General features: G+C 38.9%; 1 protein-coding gene and 1 long non-coding RNA gene across 8 annotated transcripts in view; one reads left to right on the top strand and one right to left on the bottom strand.

Moving 5' to 3' along the window:
- Positions 1-17,073, top strand: part of LOC128074610 (uncharacterized) — a 51,281-nt gene that overhangs the window by 25,003 nt on the left and 9,205 nt on the right. The window contains exons 1-3 of one of the 4 annotated variants that reach the window (XR_008203242.1): positions 3,515-4,403; positions 11,356-11,441; positions 15,109-15,156. This is a non-coding gene — a long non-coding RNA (uncharacterized LOC128074610). Of the gene's footprint in view, positions 1-3,514; positions 4,835-11,355; positions 11,442-15,108; positions 15,157-17,073 lie in introns of those variants that run through there. The other 3 variants (XR_008203244.1, XR_008203245.1, XR_008203247.1) reach the window with 3 other exon arrangements.
- Positions 1-17,073, bottom strand: part of SYTL2 (synaptotagmin like 2) — a 40,869-nt gene that overhangs the window by 19,715 nt on the left and 4,081 nt on the right. For 3 of the 4 annotated variants that reach the window (XM_052669424.1, XM_052669444.1, XM_052669433.1), the window contains exons 2-5: positions 10,464-10,612; positions 6,812-6,950; positions 1,251-1,323; positions 547-646 (exon numbers count right to left, since the gene is read on the bottom strand). In XM_052669424.1, coding sequence (XP_052525384.1) covers positions 547-646; positions 1,251-1,323; positions 6,812-6,950; positions 10,464-10,612 — 461 coding nt within the window. Of the gene's footprint in view, positions 1-546; positions 647-1,250; positions 1,324-4,240; positions 4,257-6,811; positions 6,951-10,463; positions 10,613-17,073 lie in introns of those variants that run through there. The other variant, XM_052669451.1, reaches the window with a different exon arrangement.

The raw sequence follows: 17,073 nt of genomic DNA, 5'->3' as shown, positions 1-17,073 counted from the left end.
TGGCTTCCCAGTAGGGATATGAAGATTTTTTGAATTCTGTTTGTGCGCGTTTCACTTCTCTATTAGCAAGCTTCATATTAGATACATAAGAGTAATTGACGTGTATGAGCCTGTTAATTACAATTTCAGATGCCTGAGTTGTGATAAATCATCACTTATCCACTTGCTTGCAGAGAATTCTACAGGAGATGTGAAATTCTAAAATATGTTGGACTGAGGAAACACAAGAAAAAAAGAGGTTTGACTCTTCTTTGAGCTAATAGCAGCAGTAACTGAAAGGTCATAATGATAGAAATTTCCTTGAATATGGGATTGCTGTGTTCTCTACCAGTGATTCAGGACAAGAACACTTGCAAAAAGAATGCGTGAAACATTTATTTCCTGAGTATACTCATGTTTTACATGATGTTTGAAATGAACTAGCTGATAAATTAAGAAGAATAGCTAAGGTATGAAAACCTGTTTTATCCTACAGTAAGAAGCAATGGAAGTAAAATTAATTTCTATATCCACCACAAAGAAATTCACAGTCATATTAATATTTACCCTTATTTGATAGCTGAGGTAGAATGGCTTGTCTGCTTTCTGATTCTCCGCTGTTCAAGTTATCACTTGATAATGTGGAATTAAATGGATTTCTCCTTTGCTAAAAAAAAAAGACATGAACATTATAATTGGAGTCAAGTTACTGTATCAGTACAGTCTTGGCAGAATAAATGAAAGTTCAGTGATTTCCTCTGCCTCACTGCTCTGTCAGCAGTGTCTAAAAGCACGCTTCTTAAATTGGATACGTAGCAAGACATCTAATAAATCTGAACCACAGAACTATAAGAAATGCCAGCAACAGCCTAATCTGTCTGAAATTACCAAAGCAGAGATAAGACACCACTTAAAGACAGCTGAAAATTCCAAATTCTTGCAAGGTTAAAAAAAAAAAAAAAAAAAAAAAAAAAAAAAAAAAGTAAATCTATTTCTGTACTTTAGAGATATTGGGAGAGAGCAAGACTTATTTTCAGTGCCTGACAAAGTTGGAAACAATGTCAAGCACAGGCATACATTGATGATAGCTGTAGCAGCACTTTAGGAGTGAAATTTTAGCAGTTTCCATCATCTCCCCCCAAACAAAAAGCACTCTTTTTTTTCCCAGCCCATTATTTTTCTTCCTCAAATCTCAAATTATCATTATCATTCAAGCAGAGAAACACACAAGATGTAAAAGATAACATTCTCTACGTTCAATACAGTCTTACTTTTATTGTTGATGCTGCTGCCTTCACAGGTCTTCTACCTGGATTTTCTAACAAAGAGGTCACTGGGTTAGAACTGCAAAGAAACAACATAACTTCAGCAAACAGGCATCACTTTAAACTTTTTCAAAGCTGATATTCAGTTGTACATACTGAAATAAAACTTCTCAGCACACAGTTTTGCTATTCAGTATTCTCATCACTCTCAGAAGCAAAACTTCTTTTCATAGCAAGGAGAAGAGCAGCAACAGTTATCTCCTTGCAAAAATTTCTTCCCCTGTTAAAGAATTGAATGCAACTTCTCCTTGGCAGTACAAAAATTACATTTTTGGTACCTTCTAGAATTTCCTGAGCAAGCTTTATATAAATGTAGCCACTCTCCAAACAACATCAGTATTACCACATCCATCTTTGTCCTATATGTTTACTTTTAGGACCGAAACTGAAATAGAGGGAAGTGTTAAATCTCATCAAAATAGAGTTTTGTAGTGTCCAAGAAAAAAAAAATCAGGGTAACTCCCACACCACGATAGTAAAGGTGCGACATGCCACAGACAGCAGGAGATCCCCTCAGAGGTACACTTTACAAACTATTCCTTCAACTAAGATCTTATCAAATCACAGATTTTATAGCTAAATGAAGTTATTGTGATCCTGACTAAGCATAACTCAAGTAAGAAGAAATTTAAGAAACCTCCCCTATATTATATAAAAAATATCGATTGCAAAAGGATGCAAGGTTTTTTTTCCACAAAACACTCCAATTTTGTTTACATATTGAGTTAATCTAAGTAGCCGAGATATGAAAAATGTGTTTTGTTATATTTTTGAGATGGAACGTTGATGGGGGTTTAAATACGATCTTCATTTAATAACCACTTTATCTATGAAGAAAATCCCTGCATTAACTCACATGCTTGAAATTTGGGGGATGAGTACAAGAACAATCTAAAGCAGAAAAACAACTACTCTCCATGTAGGAAATATTACTTTACTTTTATTCATCCCAGTTCCTAAGCAAGAAAAAAAAAAAAAGCATGGCTGTCAAAGAGCTCAATCTTGATGAAAATTTTAATTTATTTTCAAAAACATCATTCCACTTTAGTTTATATCCTTAGCTTAGAAAATAAAGTTCTGAGATGACATACATAAAGAATCTTTGTTTTCCTGAGGTGGAGTTTGGGTTCTTGTTTTTACGAGCACCTGTGCACTCCCATACTTTATGCCTCATCTTGACCATCTGCTACTCAACAGGACAAACATGATTCAACCCTCTCCTTATTTTAAACAAGGACTCTGTTTATATGTACTCTGGATGTAAAGAAAACTTAAGACGTTCTTCTGCCTTCCATTTTACAAGTTCATAGAATGGCTTGGGTTGGAAGGGACCTTAAAGGTCTCCTTGTTCCAACTCCCTTGCCATGGGCTGGTTGCCAATCACCAGCTCAAGCTGCTCAGGGCCCATCCAACCTGGCCTTGGGCACCTGCAGGGATGGGGTACGCACAGCTTCTCTGGGCAGCAGTGCCAGGGCCTTACCACCCTCTGAGCATGGAATTTTTTCCTAACAGCTAACCTAAATTTCCCCTCTTTTAGTTTAAAGCCATTTCCCCTTGTCCAATCGCTATTAGACCATGTAAGAAGTCGGTCCCCCCCCTGCTCATCCTCCTTCAAGTTATGGGGTTTTGGTGGTTTTTGTTTTTTGGGTTTTTTTTTTTTTTTAGAAGACCTTTTTTTGTCTCTTTGGTGTTTCTTTTTTTGTTTGTTTGCTTGTTTGCTTTCTTACATGCAGGGAGATAATTTTTAACATGATTACTGAAATTACTGAACACACACACATTCCACAACAGTTTAATGCAATGCTACTTCACACCACAGAATAATGAAGTGTTATTTTGGCATTATGTACTGAACATGCTGCTTTAAAGTGTAAGGCTGGGGAAAATAGGAGGAAGTAAACAACAACAACAATAAAAAAAAAAAAAATCAAGATTCTGTAACTGCACGTCTCAGCACAAGGTCTGAACAGAGGAGTTTATGCACATACAGATGGGAAAGGAGAACAAACTATTTCCAGACATGCTGCATTTGCAAGGCTACTCTAAGACTGTTCATGAAGCCACATTAATAAATACTGCCAGACTACAGACCTGAAACAGTGCAATTCAGCAAACCAGTGCTGAAAAACACTGCAGATCCAAACTCCATGTAGACATTGGTGGGACCAGACAGGAACTTGTCACCTATTCAATGTTTTCTGATCGAGGGAAGAAGTAAACCTACAAATCATAATTTGAAAGATTAAGTTCCTTTAACACTTCCTTTGTTCAATAATCAGCATATGGACAGATGGTATCTCTGAATGGAGGTAATATTGACAGTCTGAGTCACACCATCAAAACTCATTCTGTGCAAGGATATCCTTTCAGAGGCACTTCACACAATTGGCCTCTGGTAGGGAAGAACAGCAATATGGGATACAATGCACCTCTCCCCCTGCCCTCCCCCCAAAAAAGGTGGGATGTCGTAACTTTACTATGGGATTTTGATATTTAGGGTGGAAATGAAGATTATCATGCTAATTTTAACAAAATAGTTGTGGACTGATTTCTGTTGCAGCTAACATAGCAGCATTCTGACAGAAGAGCAATTGAGTTGGCCCCAGGACTCTACTTCACCCTCTGTGCTCACAGAACTACCAGAAATCAGCTAACTTCCTCCACATTCAGTTAGAAATGCTTTGGTTCACTAACAGGATCCAGAATAACACAGGTCTGGTCCCAAATCTGTGGTTAGCAGTTGTTTAGCTTAAGCAAAGTCTACAAGTCAGTGATGATCTGAAGTCTACTCTTAGGGGAAGAAAGGGGACAGGGGAAACAAACAAACAAACTCTAAAAAACAGAAGTCCCACAAACTTACTCTTAATAGCACTTAAAAATGTATTAAAAGCCCAAGTGCCTGAATTCAATGCAGCATTTGGACACCACTAACTCACTTTATGGAATACCAAGAACCAGAATGATATTTGATTTCCTCCTCTTATTTCCAGCCATCTTGAGACTGTTGCGTTGGAAGAGGATGAAACAACAGAATTTAATTCCCAGTGGCTGTGATATCTTAAAGACTGAATCAAATGTCCCTTCTTGCCACACCAGCAGGTAGGACCACTGATTTCCCAAGATTGTTCCTCTCCCTGAGTTTCAATTATTAGCTGCTGCCATTACAGGAAGGCATGCAGCCATATCATATCAGTCCAGCATCAAGATAACAGAAAGGAGTATTTTAGAAACTTGTGGCACCTTCTGCACTTTCCCACCTGTGATACTGTGTAGATTAACTTCAGTTACAGTGAAATAAGCCTGACCAAAATCAGAAGCAATGAATTGCACTTGATCTTGCTACAATTGCTTGCTTCAGCATTTCACATTTTAGTGACCAATAATCTGAGATATCTAATCAAATATTTATGCAAAGCAAACTACTAAGTGGCCAGCCCATGTGTTACAGATTCCTTCCTAAGGTCTGCTTCCAACGGTATCATGAATCCTGGACTGAGAGCTTGCTTTATAGGGAATATCTTCAGCTACTGGTGAGTACGAGCACTCATAATGAAAGTGTACAGGCAAATGGCTGGAACAATTTGGAGCAAAGGGCAGGAGAGAATCCTGCATAATAATTATAATTTTTCACATGGGTGCAACCCGAAATAAATCATCAAATCACTTCAAGTTAAAGATCACAATCACGCTGCTCACATTCCAAGCACATAGCCTACATGCTCTTAAACCTCACTATGCTAGATATTTTTTTAAAGACACTGCCCTAGAAGTTTATTAAGTTTATTACTCTTAGATCAGTCAAAAGATCTGTGGAGCTGTAATGGTGAGAACAGCATAAAGCTGTACTTTAAAGGATCATCTCCTTTCCCTTATGTGAAAGGCAGCAATCAAAATACTATAACAGATGCATTAAACAGCAGCATGTCTTCTGCAGTCCATTAAGAAATAATCCTAAAATCTCTAGAAGATAAAAGCCAACCAAAAAAATACCCACGTTTAGTAAAAATGAACACTTTCAATGTTATCAGCCAACTTGGGAGGGGAGCTAAGCTCTTTCTTATGCAAAGGAAACTTAATCATTATTATTGTACAACTTCATTTTTAGGGAAGTTTTTAGATAAACTTTGTTTGAGTTTCAGTACAGTATCAGGCGTGGATAGGACAGACACATCTCCAAGTTCACTGACAGCAAAAGGTAAAGGCTAAGAAAGAACAATAAAGCAAGCCAGAGTTGTTAAGACTTACATCAATCTTTCGTATTGTTCATCGTGAATGTTTGTACCCATTTTGCAGACCAGGAAAGTGAAAGATGGAACTGCTACTGGATATTGTACAAGTGCATAGTAGGAGAAAGCCTTGCTGCAAAGGAAAAATAGATGACGTACAGAGAGGGACATAGAAGACAGACAAGAAGATGAAAGTTCACAGAAGCAGTGGTGCAACCAGAAATAAAAGTCACCCTATAAGCAGTTCCAGTTTTTACCTCATTCTGTTGACTGAAAGCATAAACAATAGATATGTTTGTTATAACCTAGATCTTTTTTCCTCAGTGATTTTGAGAATCTGGCTGTTGACATACATTAATTGCACTTGCTGTCACCGCAGCAATTCTTTTCACCTGCAGCCTTTCTGAAAGCTTTTCAACGCAGCAAATGAGTTGCTAATGTAGGTACTTTAGAGAAAAAAGATAGTTCTGTCAGAAGTCAATTCAGGATGTTTCAAACCAAAATGCTTTGTTTGAATTTTACAAACTTGAGGTAGGGAGAATACAAAAAAAATCCTCCTTAGTTAAAAAAAAAAACCAAACACTTTTCATCCTTTAACAAGTGTAGCCATTCAGTCATGCCCAAGCTGACTGTTAACATCAGCTCTTAATCAAAGCCTTTACCTTCCGTAGTGATTGCTTTTTCTTGATAGAATCACTTCTTTTTTTCCTCAGATATCCAAACTTTCTGATTCTTTCCCACGTGAAGTATGCTTGGTCTTCTTTAAAAAAGCCTGAGAGGCCTCAAATGCACTGAAAACATGGAAAAACTATCCTAAAACAATTTCCCAATCTCCAATTTTTATATGATCCGAGTTTAAAACTCCGACTGAAACAATAGCCTTGTCTCATTGAGCAATCGAATGAAGAGAGGCAGTTATTGACCCCATATTACAAGGGGACTTTACAGATCATGGCCTGCTATTCAAACCAGAAAGTCCTGGTCTCACTTCTGGGAGCCAAACAGAATGGTGGCATGAATATGACTGTGGGACCATCCCACACACAGCTGGCATTTTTCTCCTTCTAGATATAAACCAAACATAGCTGCATTCAAATACAGAGCAACTAACAGTGCATAACTATGAACTGTCAGCCCCTCTTATGAATTGATTCCTTGGGCCATTCCAGGGAAATGTTTGATGATCTCTGAAAAAAGAGAATACTCGAAAGGTACTTACAACTCACATGTTTAACCAGTTCTGACATACTTCTGTTAACTGTGACTGAGCAGACAGCTTACCTTGAACTAGATTTCAGTTCTTCTTCTTCTTCTTGATGTTCCACAATGCCATGTAGTTCTGGCGGTGCAAAGACTTCTTTGTTAACATTGCTCACCCAGCTGTCCTTTGCTTTGTTTGATTTGCTCTGACTCACTTCAGCTAAGGCATGAAAGAGGGATACTGTTAACTCCCATGTGTTCATACAAAATTTCACAAGAAGTAAACAGAAGTATTTACATTCAGTCTTACAGCTATTTCAAAAGCCCACTGCACTTGAATGAGGTACAGAATTAGATCTGGTGCCTTCTAAAGAATATAACTATATTTTGATGCTACTTCACATATTTTTCTAATGAATTAACATTACTACTCCAAAAGTACCTGCTTTACAAATTAAAGAAATCCTACATAGAGTTTTCTATGACAAAGCGACGGCAATGGCAGACAGAGAAATAGCAACTGGATAAGGAACTGGTTGAATGGGCATATGAAAAGATGCAAGTAGCTCACTGCTCAGGTGGAAACCAGCAGTAAGTGGTGTCCTTCAGTTCTGTATTTATTATTTTTACTGGCAGTGTGGACAGTATTATTCAGAGCATCCTCAGAAAGTTTGAGGGCAGCAGTGGGCTGAGTTGTACAGCTGACACTATAGAGGAAAGGGATGCTGTCCAGAGGGACCTTGACAGATGGAGCTGTGCAAGCCTCATGAAGTTCAACAAGGACAAGTGCAAGGTCCTCCATCTACATCAGGGCAATGCTAAGCACAAACACAGGCTGAGTGAAGGATGGGTTGAGAGCAATCTTGAGGAAAAGGACTTGGATGAAAAGCTCAACATGATCTGGCAATGTGCACTTGCAGCCCAGAAAGCCAGCCTCATCCTGAGCTATGTCAAAACAGCACAGTCAGCAGATCAGGGAGGTGATTCTTCCCTTCTACTCCACTCTCACGAGACTCCTCCATCTGTGGTGCTGTGTTAAGCTCTTGGGCTCCTAGCACAAGAAGGATGTGGAGCAGGTCCAGAGGAGGCCACAAGAATGATCAAAGGGCTGCAGCATCTCTCCTACGGAGACAGGTAGAAGGAGCTGGGCTTGTTCAGCTCAGAGAAGAGAAGATGCCAGGGAGATCTTATAGTGGCCTTCCACAGTACCTAAAGGGAGCCTACAGGAAAGTTGGGGAGTGTAGCGATAGGACAAGGGGTAACAGGCTTTGAACTACAAGAGAGAAGGCTGAGATGAGATGAGGAATTCTTTACTCAAAGGGTGGTGAGGCATTGGAATATGTTACTCAAAGAAGCTGTGCACGCTCCATCCGTGAAGGTTGGATGAGACCTTGAGCCACTTGATCTTTTGGGAGGTGTCCCTGCTTGTGGCAGGGGGCTGGAACTAGATGATCTGTAAGGCATCTTCCAACTCAAACAGTTCTGTGATTTTAAGCTTTCCACAGTAATTCTGGTAAAGACTGATCCTGTCGTTCTTGCTGTTAGATGTACATTGGGAAAGAAACAAAACAAAAAAAAAACCTGTGTCCCTAGGAACCAAACAAAAGTAAGGCATAGAAAATTGAAAATGAAGTTCAGTAAATCAAGTTAAATACTCTGTTTCTGCAGCAGTAAATTGAAAATTGGTCATGATTTTCATTTAAAGAGGTAGGTGTCCCTTATGGATAGAACTATCACAACAGGGGAAGAAGGTAAATATAAAAACCAAAATCTCTACCTCATTTGGCAAGGTCCATACATCTACCTTCCTTTTTGGAGCACAACAGAATACAATTCCAATAACTCCTTTTAGAATCAAATATTACATTATTTCCTCTAATGTCTTTTGTGCTTCTGCAACAGTTCAGAAATTTGTATGCAAAAAAAAGCAAGATTTTCATTCTTGTTATCCATACACGCAAGCAAGAATTATCTTGATAAGAAATGAGACACTGAAGCTAAGGAATTGCACATAATTTTTAATGCAGCAGCATGCCCCTTTGTTCAAGTAATTAGATCGGAAATAATTTTTGAATTAAAGTTTCCTTCAAGATATGTCTTGAAGTGCTTTAACCTGTAAGTAAGTTGCTATATACTGCAGCTAGAGCTTTACAGCTGATTTTCATAACCTTCAGAAGTCCAAAACCAAAGAACACTCCTCACTAACCACCTGTTTTTCATTCTGTTTCAGGCCTTTTCTTATTAAGTCAAAAATCCAGAACCTGCCCCACAGTAATCAAAAGATGACTAAACTGCCATTATCCAAACTTATCTATGGGAGCATAAGATTTGAGAAGGTGTAATGTAGTGGAATTCATCACAAGAAAATTATGCTAAATTGTTGTTTAAAAAAATTATAGAATGCAGCAGCAGTAATCTACCCCAACAATGATAAGCATCTCACTTGCTTCACTAGCACACACACGCACACACAAAAATCCCTTAACAGAGCTTAAAAAAAGGAATGAAGATTACAAATTTCAGTGCAGTTTAGTGCGGGTGATATAACTCTTGCCTTTTAAGAGGAAAGGATTTAGAACTATGGGAGGTTAAGAGGGGACATGGGCCTCTGAGAAATAAATCACTTCCTGTACAAAGAATAACAAAAATATACCAGTATCTTTAGATAAGAGAACCAGATGCTGGAGAGATTTATAACAGGTCTATAAAATCTTGCATACTATTTCACATATGCTTCTATTAATATGGATCTCTTTCTTTCCTGGAGATAACGTTAAAGGCGATCAGCTCAAAACCAGAAAAGGAAGCGCTCACCTCTTATATGGAAAACCTTGAGACAAAGCATAGTAAAAGTTAAAAGCAACAGCCTTAAAGTCTTATGAAACTTAATGGACAAATCAATAGGAAAACAAACACAAACAGACAACCAAAAACCAGGAATTCATCCTTTAATTTGAAAATGCTTAGGTGCAAATGGTTTGCAGTCTGGCCCTGTTCATAGGATCTGTGCATGTTACCTGGCACGCAGATGCTGGGGAGATGAGCTTTTGATGTGGTCCAGTACAGCAGCTCTCATGTTCTCCTTTTTTGTTTTGTTTCTCTCCAAACAATACACTAAATTTACTTTTGATATTAAATATATTATATGCCCACTTTTTTTTTTTTTCCTCTCCAATAGAGTTTTAAAAATACAATATTAAGTCTCAGAAATCTCAAACAGAGCACATGAAATCTAGAGAAATTGTACTAAAGAGGAAATACATCAGTTTGATACTTTATATGTTGTGGATTTACCTATAGGGCCTCAAAAAAAGAAATAAGAATGCAGTCCAGGAATGCAGAGGGCAGTCCCTCCTGATAGCACTTAACACAGACAGTGTCCATACTGTGTCCTACTCCAATAGGAGCCAGGAAGATGACTAAGGGACTGGAACATCCCTCCTCTTGGGAAAGACTGAGAAAGCTGGGACATTTTAAGCCTAGAGAAGAGATAGCTTGAGGGAACCTTATCAACATCCATAAATACCTAAAGGGTGGGTGTAAAGCCAGGCTCTTCTTGGAGAGAGGGAAACCAACACTCTAAATTACATATAAAAACCTTCTTATGAATAATTTCCTGTTCATAAGACTAACATACTCTTCTTGCGTTTCACCTACTTAACTTCTGACATTGCTGTAAGAGTATTGCCTCCATACCAGCCTTTCCAAAATAAAACATGAGCTAAATGCTTACCAAGAGTAGCAGGCTTCCTTCTCATGGAAGCTCTAATAATATCTGCTCCGTGGATCTTATCTCTATGCCTTTTTGACTTTGCTTCATAAAACCATTGCCCACTCATATTCTTCAGCTGAACATCATCTTTGACTTTTTCTGGTAAGTGCCTGAGGGAAATAAATAAATAAATAAATGAGAGACATTCACACTTTACTTACTTGCAATGGGCAGAATAAAAGTAAGTGAAGTAAAATGCTAAATGTGGTGTAAATATACAGGTTCCCACAAATACTGAATGCAAGACAAGAGTTACAGCAAAGAATGTGGCAGAAAGTACTAAGAAATAAAAGCTACTATTTTTTTCTGCTGCTTTATCTTTCTGTTGTTTAACAGACACAGCAAAACACCTGTTGCAGAAATCAAACTGCATAATAATCAAATTCTTTAGATATAACCACAGCATTTATTATGTATTATGCCCCAAAGCACAAAGAAAACGGAAAGCCTGAATGCATTGGTAACAGATGCTCAGTGATCTGCCACAAAGGCAGACTTCCCTGCAATATATATAATATATAAATGCAACAGAGTGTTATTCTTACACAAATTTAACTTCAGAAACTACTTGAACACTTATCTGAACTATAAAGACAAGCAAGATACAGCTTCTTTGCAAACGTGAAACCAAATGCTCTTATGGCTACACTAAGTGTGTACCTTCTTCTTTTCTACTCTGTAATTTGCTTTATTGTCCTCTGAATGCTGACATTTCTTACAGCCTGGATGGTTTTTTTTGTTTTTTTCCAGAGTGTTTTACTCTGGAAGTGCTTAGAGCTGTAGTGTGTCAGAAGAAGCTGTCTCAGCATGCTATTTCCATCTTCTAACCTGTTATTTCCCTTATTTTATTAAGGCAGATGACCTTTATCCTTGTTACCCTCAGAGGATCAGTAGAAGTAGCTTCAAAAAGATTCTTGCTCTGATCATCTTGCAAGCCAAGTATGCCCAGTAATGGCAGACCTTGACTTCATGCCTCCAAAGGCCAGTTTTCCCAAAGTTAAGGCTGAGATAAGCTATCAGGGCAGCACAGGAAATCTGTGCCAAAATCAAGTCCAGGGCTGTTCTGAGGCTCAGAAGATGCCTTTGAAAGCTGTTCATGTGGTACTACCTCTATACACGCTCTCCAGAACTACACTGGACACACGCTACCATTTTTCAATAAATTCTTATACAAATGCAAGGAATGCCTTCCTTACAGTGAAAGGCAGCAGTGTTACCCTGCTTGCATGAGTCATGCCTTAGCAGAATAAGGAGTTGTGAACAATTTGAGATTGTTTTCTTTCCTTCTTAGGCATATAACACACTAAGCACACGCCTTATACATGGCATGGAGACTAACTGCAGACCAGGAAAGTTACTACACAGATTTAGAAAGTACTTAAAAGAAAAAAAGAAAAAAAAAATCAGAATTAATCTACCTTCTCCATTCATGATTCTGTAAACAACCTGAAAACACAGCCAAAGGGAGAATCAAAGAATCATAGAATCACTCAGGTTTGAAAAGACCTTAAAGATCATCAAGTCTAGTATGAGCCTTAGTATCATGACCTAACCATGCTACTCTAACTCTAACAGCCCTCTGCTAAATTATGTCCCTGAGCATAACATCCCAGCGGTTTTAAAACACATCCAGGGATGGTGACTCTACCACCTCCCTGGGGAGCCTACTCCAGGGCTTAACAACCCTTTCTGTAAAGAAGCTTTTCCTGATATCCAACCTAAACTTACCACTGTGCAACTTGAGGCCATTTCCCCTCATCCTGTCACCAGTGAGAAAAGACCAACCCTGCTCTCTCTGTAACACCTTTCAGATATTGAAAGAGAGCAATAAGGTCTTCCTCAGTCTCCTTTTCTCCAGAGAAAGCAAAGCAGTCTACACATTACTCAGAGACATTAAGGCTAAAGCTGTTACACACTGCTATAGGACGGTGACATCTTCCATCTTGGCCCAACAGCTAAGGTCAATGCCAATTTTATACTGCTCGTGAGTTAGGAGAATCTTCTTGCCCAGTCATGCAGCTACAATCACAGCCCTTTTATTAGAGGTTGCAGATTTGACTGCAAAGAATAATCATTCACAATAGAAAAAGGATACTATGAGCCAATTCCAACCCTCATGTTAAAACAGACCATCCTCACCTATCGCTCTACTCCTCCTTCATATTAGTATGGCAGGAAATTATAAGGTTTATATAGTTCCTCCTGAGCAAGTGTAAGACTGCTTCTCATCTTGAATCAGCTACATACAGCTGAGGTTGCCAGGAACCAAGGTCATCACTGGCCTTTTGAATGCCAAGATTCAGCTGTCCGTAGCATTACTAGACGATTTAAAATTTGGCCCTCCCTCTTGCTTACAACTCTGTGCTTCTCAGAGCCAAAATACCTACTTCCCATCAGCTGCAGATATTCCATGCTGGAGCAGGAACACAGCTGTAGCTTCCCTCTGTTGTCAAGCAAACACACTCCCAGTTATGAGCCGGCTCCTCATTGCTCAGCCCATTAATGAATAAAGACAGCAGGAGCAGCAGAAATAGGGCATGCAAGAGCTATCATACAGATGAACGCTTTTCCCTTTCACCTTCTTTCCCATGTATTATTTGCTTTCTCAAGTCATATGCTCCTTCAGGTTAGGGACTGGCTTTTCAGCTGTTTCCTTAGCCTGCAAGCCAGCAGAGCTCTGACCCCAGTTGGTGCTTCAGGGCAGTCTGACAACACATGCCAAGGGAGGTTCTCAGGTGGGAAGGTACTGAGTCACAGGAGAAGCATTCAGTGTACTTTCCCTCTGATTAAGCCTTTCTATTCCAGGCATTGCTCACTCTTTTCTCCTTTGCATACAGTCACAGAAACTAGGGTGCAGCAGGATACCTTCACAAGTTAGCTCAACAGAGCTACAGAAGTAGCTGGTTTGCACAAGGAATGTGCTTGTTAGCTTCTAATTACTTGTCACCTGTGGCCAATGCCATGTTAGTTTGGTTGGAAGGGAGCATCAGCTTGCTACCTATGGGGGTCAGCATACTTCAATTCCACAAACTCAAGAGGCCTTCCAAATATAAGCATGGTCTCAGTACCTTCTTCATAAATTGTGTGTCCAGTGTACGGAGCTTGTATTCTGAAAAATCTGATGGGAGTTCATCACAACTAGCTTATGAATTTACTTCCTTTGTCTTCTCAAGTTGATAGCTTAAGGATTTATGTTCAATTGACTTAGTCCTCCTCTCATCATCAGTACAGTCTCTTGAGAAACTAAGAGCAACAAACATCAGATCTATTCATCTACCACAAATAAGGAGGCAGATTTGCATTATCAGAACATGTAGCTTTAGCTCTTGGCAGGAAGAAGTTTCTGAGAAGTTGTGTTCACCAACACATCATAGACCTGCTGCGAAAATGCACTACTGAGATTACAAATTACTCTTTTCACGATGTTGCTCGAGTTCTCAAGCTCTGCTATGAGCAAACTTCTGCGTTTTAAAAAAAAAAAAATCAAACTGATTGTACTGTGGGGGTCCATTTCATTGCTATTTATTAGATTTAGATTGTGGTTTACCTAGAAAGGAATTGTGCAGATGTCAGACTGCAGCTGTGGTTTTCCACTGCTACGTTTACTTCCAGCACCACAGCTGAACTAAAAGCAGAACTAAAACAGTTGATTTTAAGCCAGCTTCCCACTCAACAGAAAGACTAACCGAGTTGTCATTACCTTATTTTTCTCTTGGTGATCAAAAAACAAGTTGGCATCCAGATTACGATTGCAGACTCAGTTTGCCAAATTTGCAATGAGGAAAAAATGCAGTAATGACTTTCCACTACATATGTGTTTGTTCTGAAGTCCCTCAGTGGTCTCTTAAAATGCCAGTTACCCTGTGTTGCAGTTTTCAGTGAGAAATCCTGAAGTTATACTAAAGCTAGTGCCTGTCACTTCTACAGTAACTTTAAAATGGAGAAAGTGAAGGTACATAAGTCAAAAAGAATTCATCCTAAACTCCTCTTTTAAAAGTGAGGTTGGATTTCTCCCATCACTTAATAGGCTTTTTCTGCTCGGTCTAGATGAAATATCCTTGATGGAAAGACAGATTTTCCCCCCAATCTGAGTATTAAGTACATGCAGAAGTACCTTGAACTTGCATGCAAAGCAACTCTTGGGCACTCTGCAGACAGTCAAAGTTGCAAAGTACGAAGGTGATGTGTAGACATCACCTATAAAATGTGTTTTTTGTCTCTATCTCTGAAACATCTGACAGTGGGCTTAACCTCCCCTTCAAGGCAGGAAATCTGCTCTCTGATATAATCAGTCCACGTCAACCTTTCTATCAGCAAATCACAATAGTTTATCTTTCCACTTTGTAGGCTGGTGTGAGAGCTCACTGCATCCTAAAGCAAAGTGATGATGACTGCAGTTTCTTTTTTTATTTTGTGTATGTATATATATATATATCTAGTAATGTATACCTGTATCTAATACTGTACAGCTAGACCTTCTCAGCATTCTTTATTCCTTCCCCTTATCCTCTTACTCATAGCCCAAATTACAAAGCATTCTAGAATTTGCAAGAAGGGACAACTGACATCTTAATAACTTTTTATTGCCTTATTCCTCAATCAGCAGCTTAAACTGAGCTTTTTGGAAGGAGAGTTGGAGACTTCTTGTGACCAGGTAGGTAGCATTTAAATCAGAGTTTGTGTTTGGCTCAAGGAAAGATTTTATTAGTTTTAATTATTATTTAGCTATGTTATTGATTATTGTTAGTGTCTTGTGCACTCTGCTCTGAAGATGTGAAAAAAGCACCCACTGACTGTGGCAAAACAAACACTTTTTAGAGCCTGATACCACCAACTTATCGATAAGCTCACTTCAAAAGCCTTCCTCCTGCAAGGGAAATATCACATGAGGGGAGGAGAGAGATTTCTCAGGAATTTGTCCTCATTTCTATTTGCTCTGATCACAGCTAAAAAAATAAAAATTAAAATTTAAAAAAAAAAAAAAAAAAAAGGGATTTAAACTCTGGATCAGTCAAAGAATATGTTTTTATGCTTTTTGTAAATCCATTTAGGCAAGAACAGGAATGAAAGGATGTTAGATAAGGCACTTTACTTGTCAGACCCATGAGTCTTTTTTCTTCTTCTTCTTTAAGAGTGCAAAACAGCCATAAAACATTTACAAGTCAAAAGGAAAACTGTGCAAACACTGCATTCTGCACGAGTGTGCCACTTCAGTCTGCTCATGCCTCAATAAGGTGCAGGAAAAAAGTCTGCCCTGGCATTTGTTTGAGAACTACACCCAAAACATTTATAATGGACAGACCTGAGTAGGCATACGTTTGGTTTTTTTTACTTTGTGCATATTGGCTATACACAAGTTTCAAAAATCCATTACTGTGTGATTGGTTTAAGTAACAGGTGCAATATAATTTTATGCTGGTTGAGGGCTGTAGTAAAAAGAATAAAGCAAACCTGTTTGGTTATACAACCTTTCCCCATCCCTGTCATCATGGTATCTCATCAGCAACACCTCTAATTCTTGCCTGTGGGGTCTCTCTGGATATGGATGTTCTGCATAGGCAAGAGCATAGAATCACAGAATCATAGAATGGCTTGGGTTGGAAGGGTCACACTGTCAAGCTAAAAGTAAGATTTATAACATGTAACACGTTACATGTTATAAATCATGTAATTAGATACTCCCCGGGCAGATGTACAGAATGTCAATTTGCTTGGGCATTTCTTAGTTCATGTAACTTTATTCCGCTGCAGCAAGACTGGTCTGCCAGCCTTCACAGATCCTGTTAGCTTCCACTTCTTTCATTTGTTATAACATTCCACTCTTTGGCTTGCTTGTTTGTTTCAAGGGTTTGCACAGAAGCTCCAAATAGCCTCTCCTCCCTTTTCATACACAGCCCAAATAAGGCCATAGAGGAAAAACCTCACTTCACAACGAAGGAGCAGCTACCCTGTGACAGTGCATCGTTGGTACTAGTCAGCCTGAGACAACGGTACAAGATGATTCAAACTCAAGAGGAGAGACTGGTAGAAAGGACGCACATTCTGTCAGAGGATCTGCCCAAAACCCACATTACAGGCTCTAAAAACAGATCTATAAAGCATAAAAGCAGCCCCGATCAAATGACAGACCACAGGGTATACACAGCTACTGTAATGAGCAGAGGAACCTACATCATTGAAATTGATGCTGTGTTAAAGAATAGGTTGCATTTTAAGATTTCAGACCAGACACAGTAACAAGACTATCCACTCTGAAGACAAAGACTTTAGTTTGGCACACAGTAAACCTACACAGGTCCAGGCATAAGCACAAAGTGCAGTGGGATTTAGAATTTTTGTACTGTTGGAAACTCATTCTTGTGGAGGGAATGCTTTGTTCAGAGGTTAAAGATCCCTATTAGTGCCCACTACTTTCCCTAAGCAGGTTCTTCTACCACACCAATTAAATTCCATATACCCTTCTTTGCTAGCCGTTCCTTGGGTCCAAACTTAGAGAAATTGGAGGTACTTATAGGTGACAGTGTTCATCTAGAACCCAAGCAAGCTTTCCAAGAACTTCACTATGCATCAA

The sequence above is a fragment of the Tympanuchus pallidicinctus genome, unplaced genomic scaffold, assembly GCF_026119805.1.
Source record: "Tympanuchus pallidicinctus isolate F22 unplaced genomic scaffold, pur_lepc_1.0 scaffold11, whole genome shotgun sequence".
Taxonomy (NCBI): Eukaryota; Metazoa; Chordata; class Aves; order Galliformes; family Phasianidae; genus Tympanuchus; species Tympanuchus pallidicinctus.
Note: the sequence above shows the minus strand (reverse complement) of the source record. Positions and strands in the feature narration are given on the sequence as shown.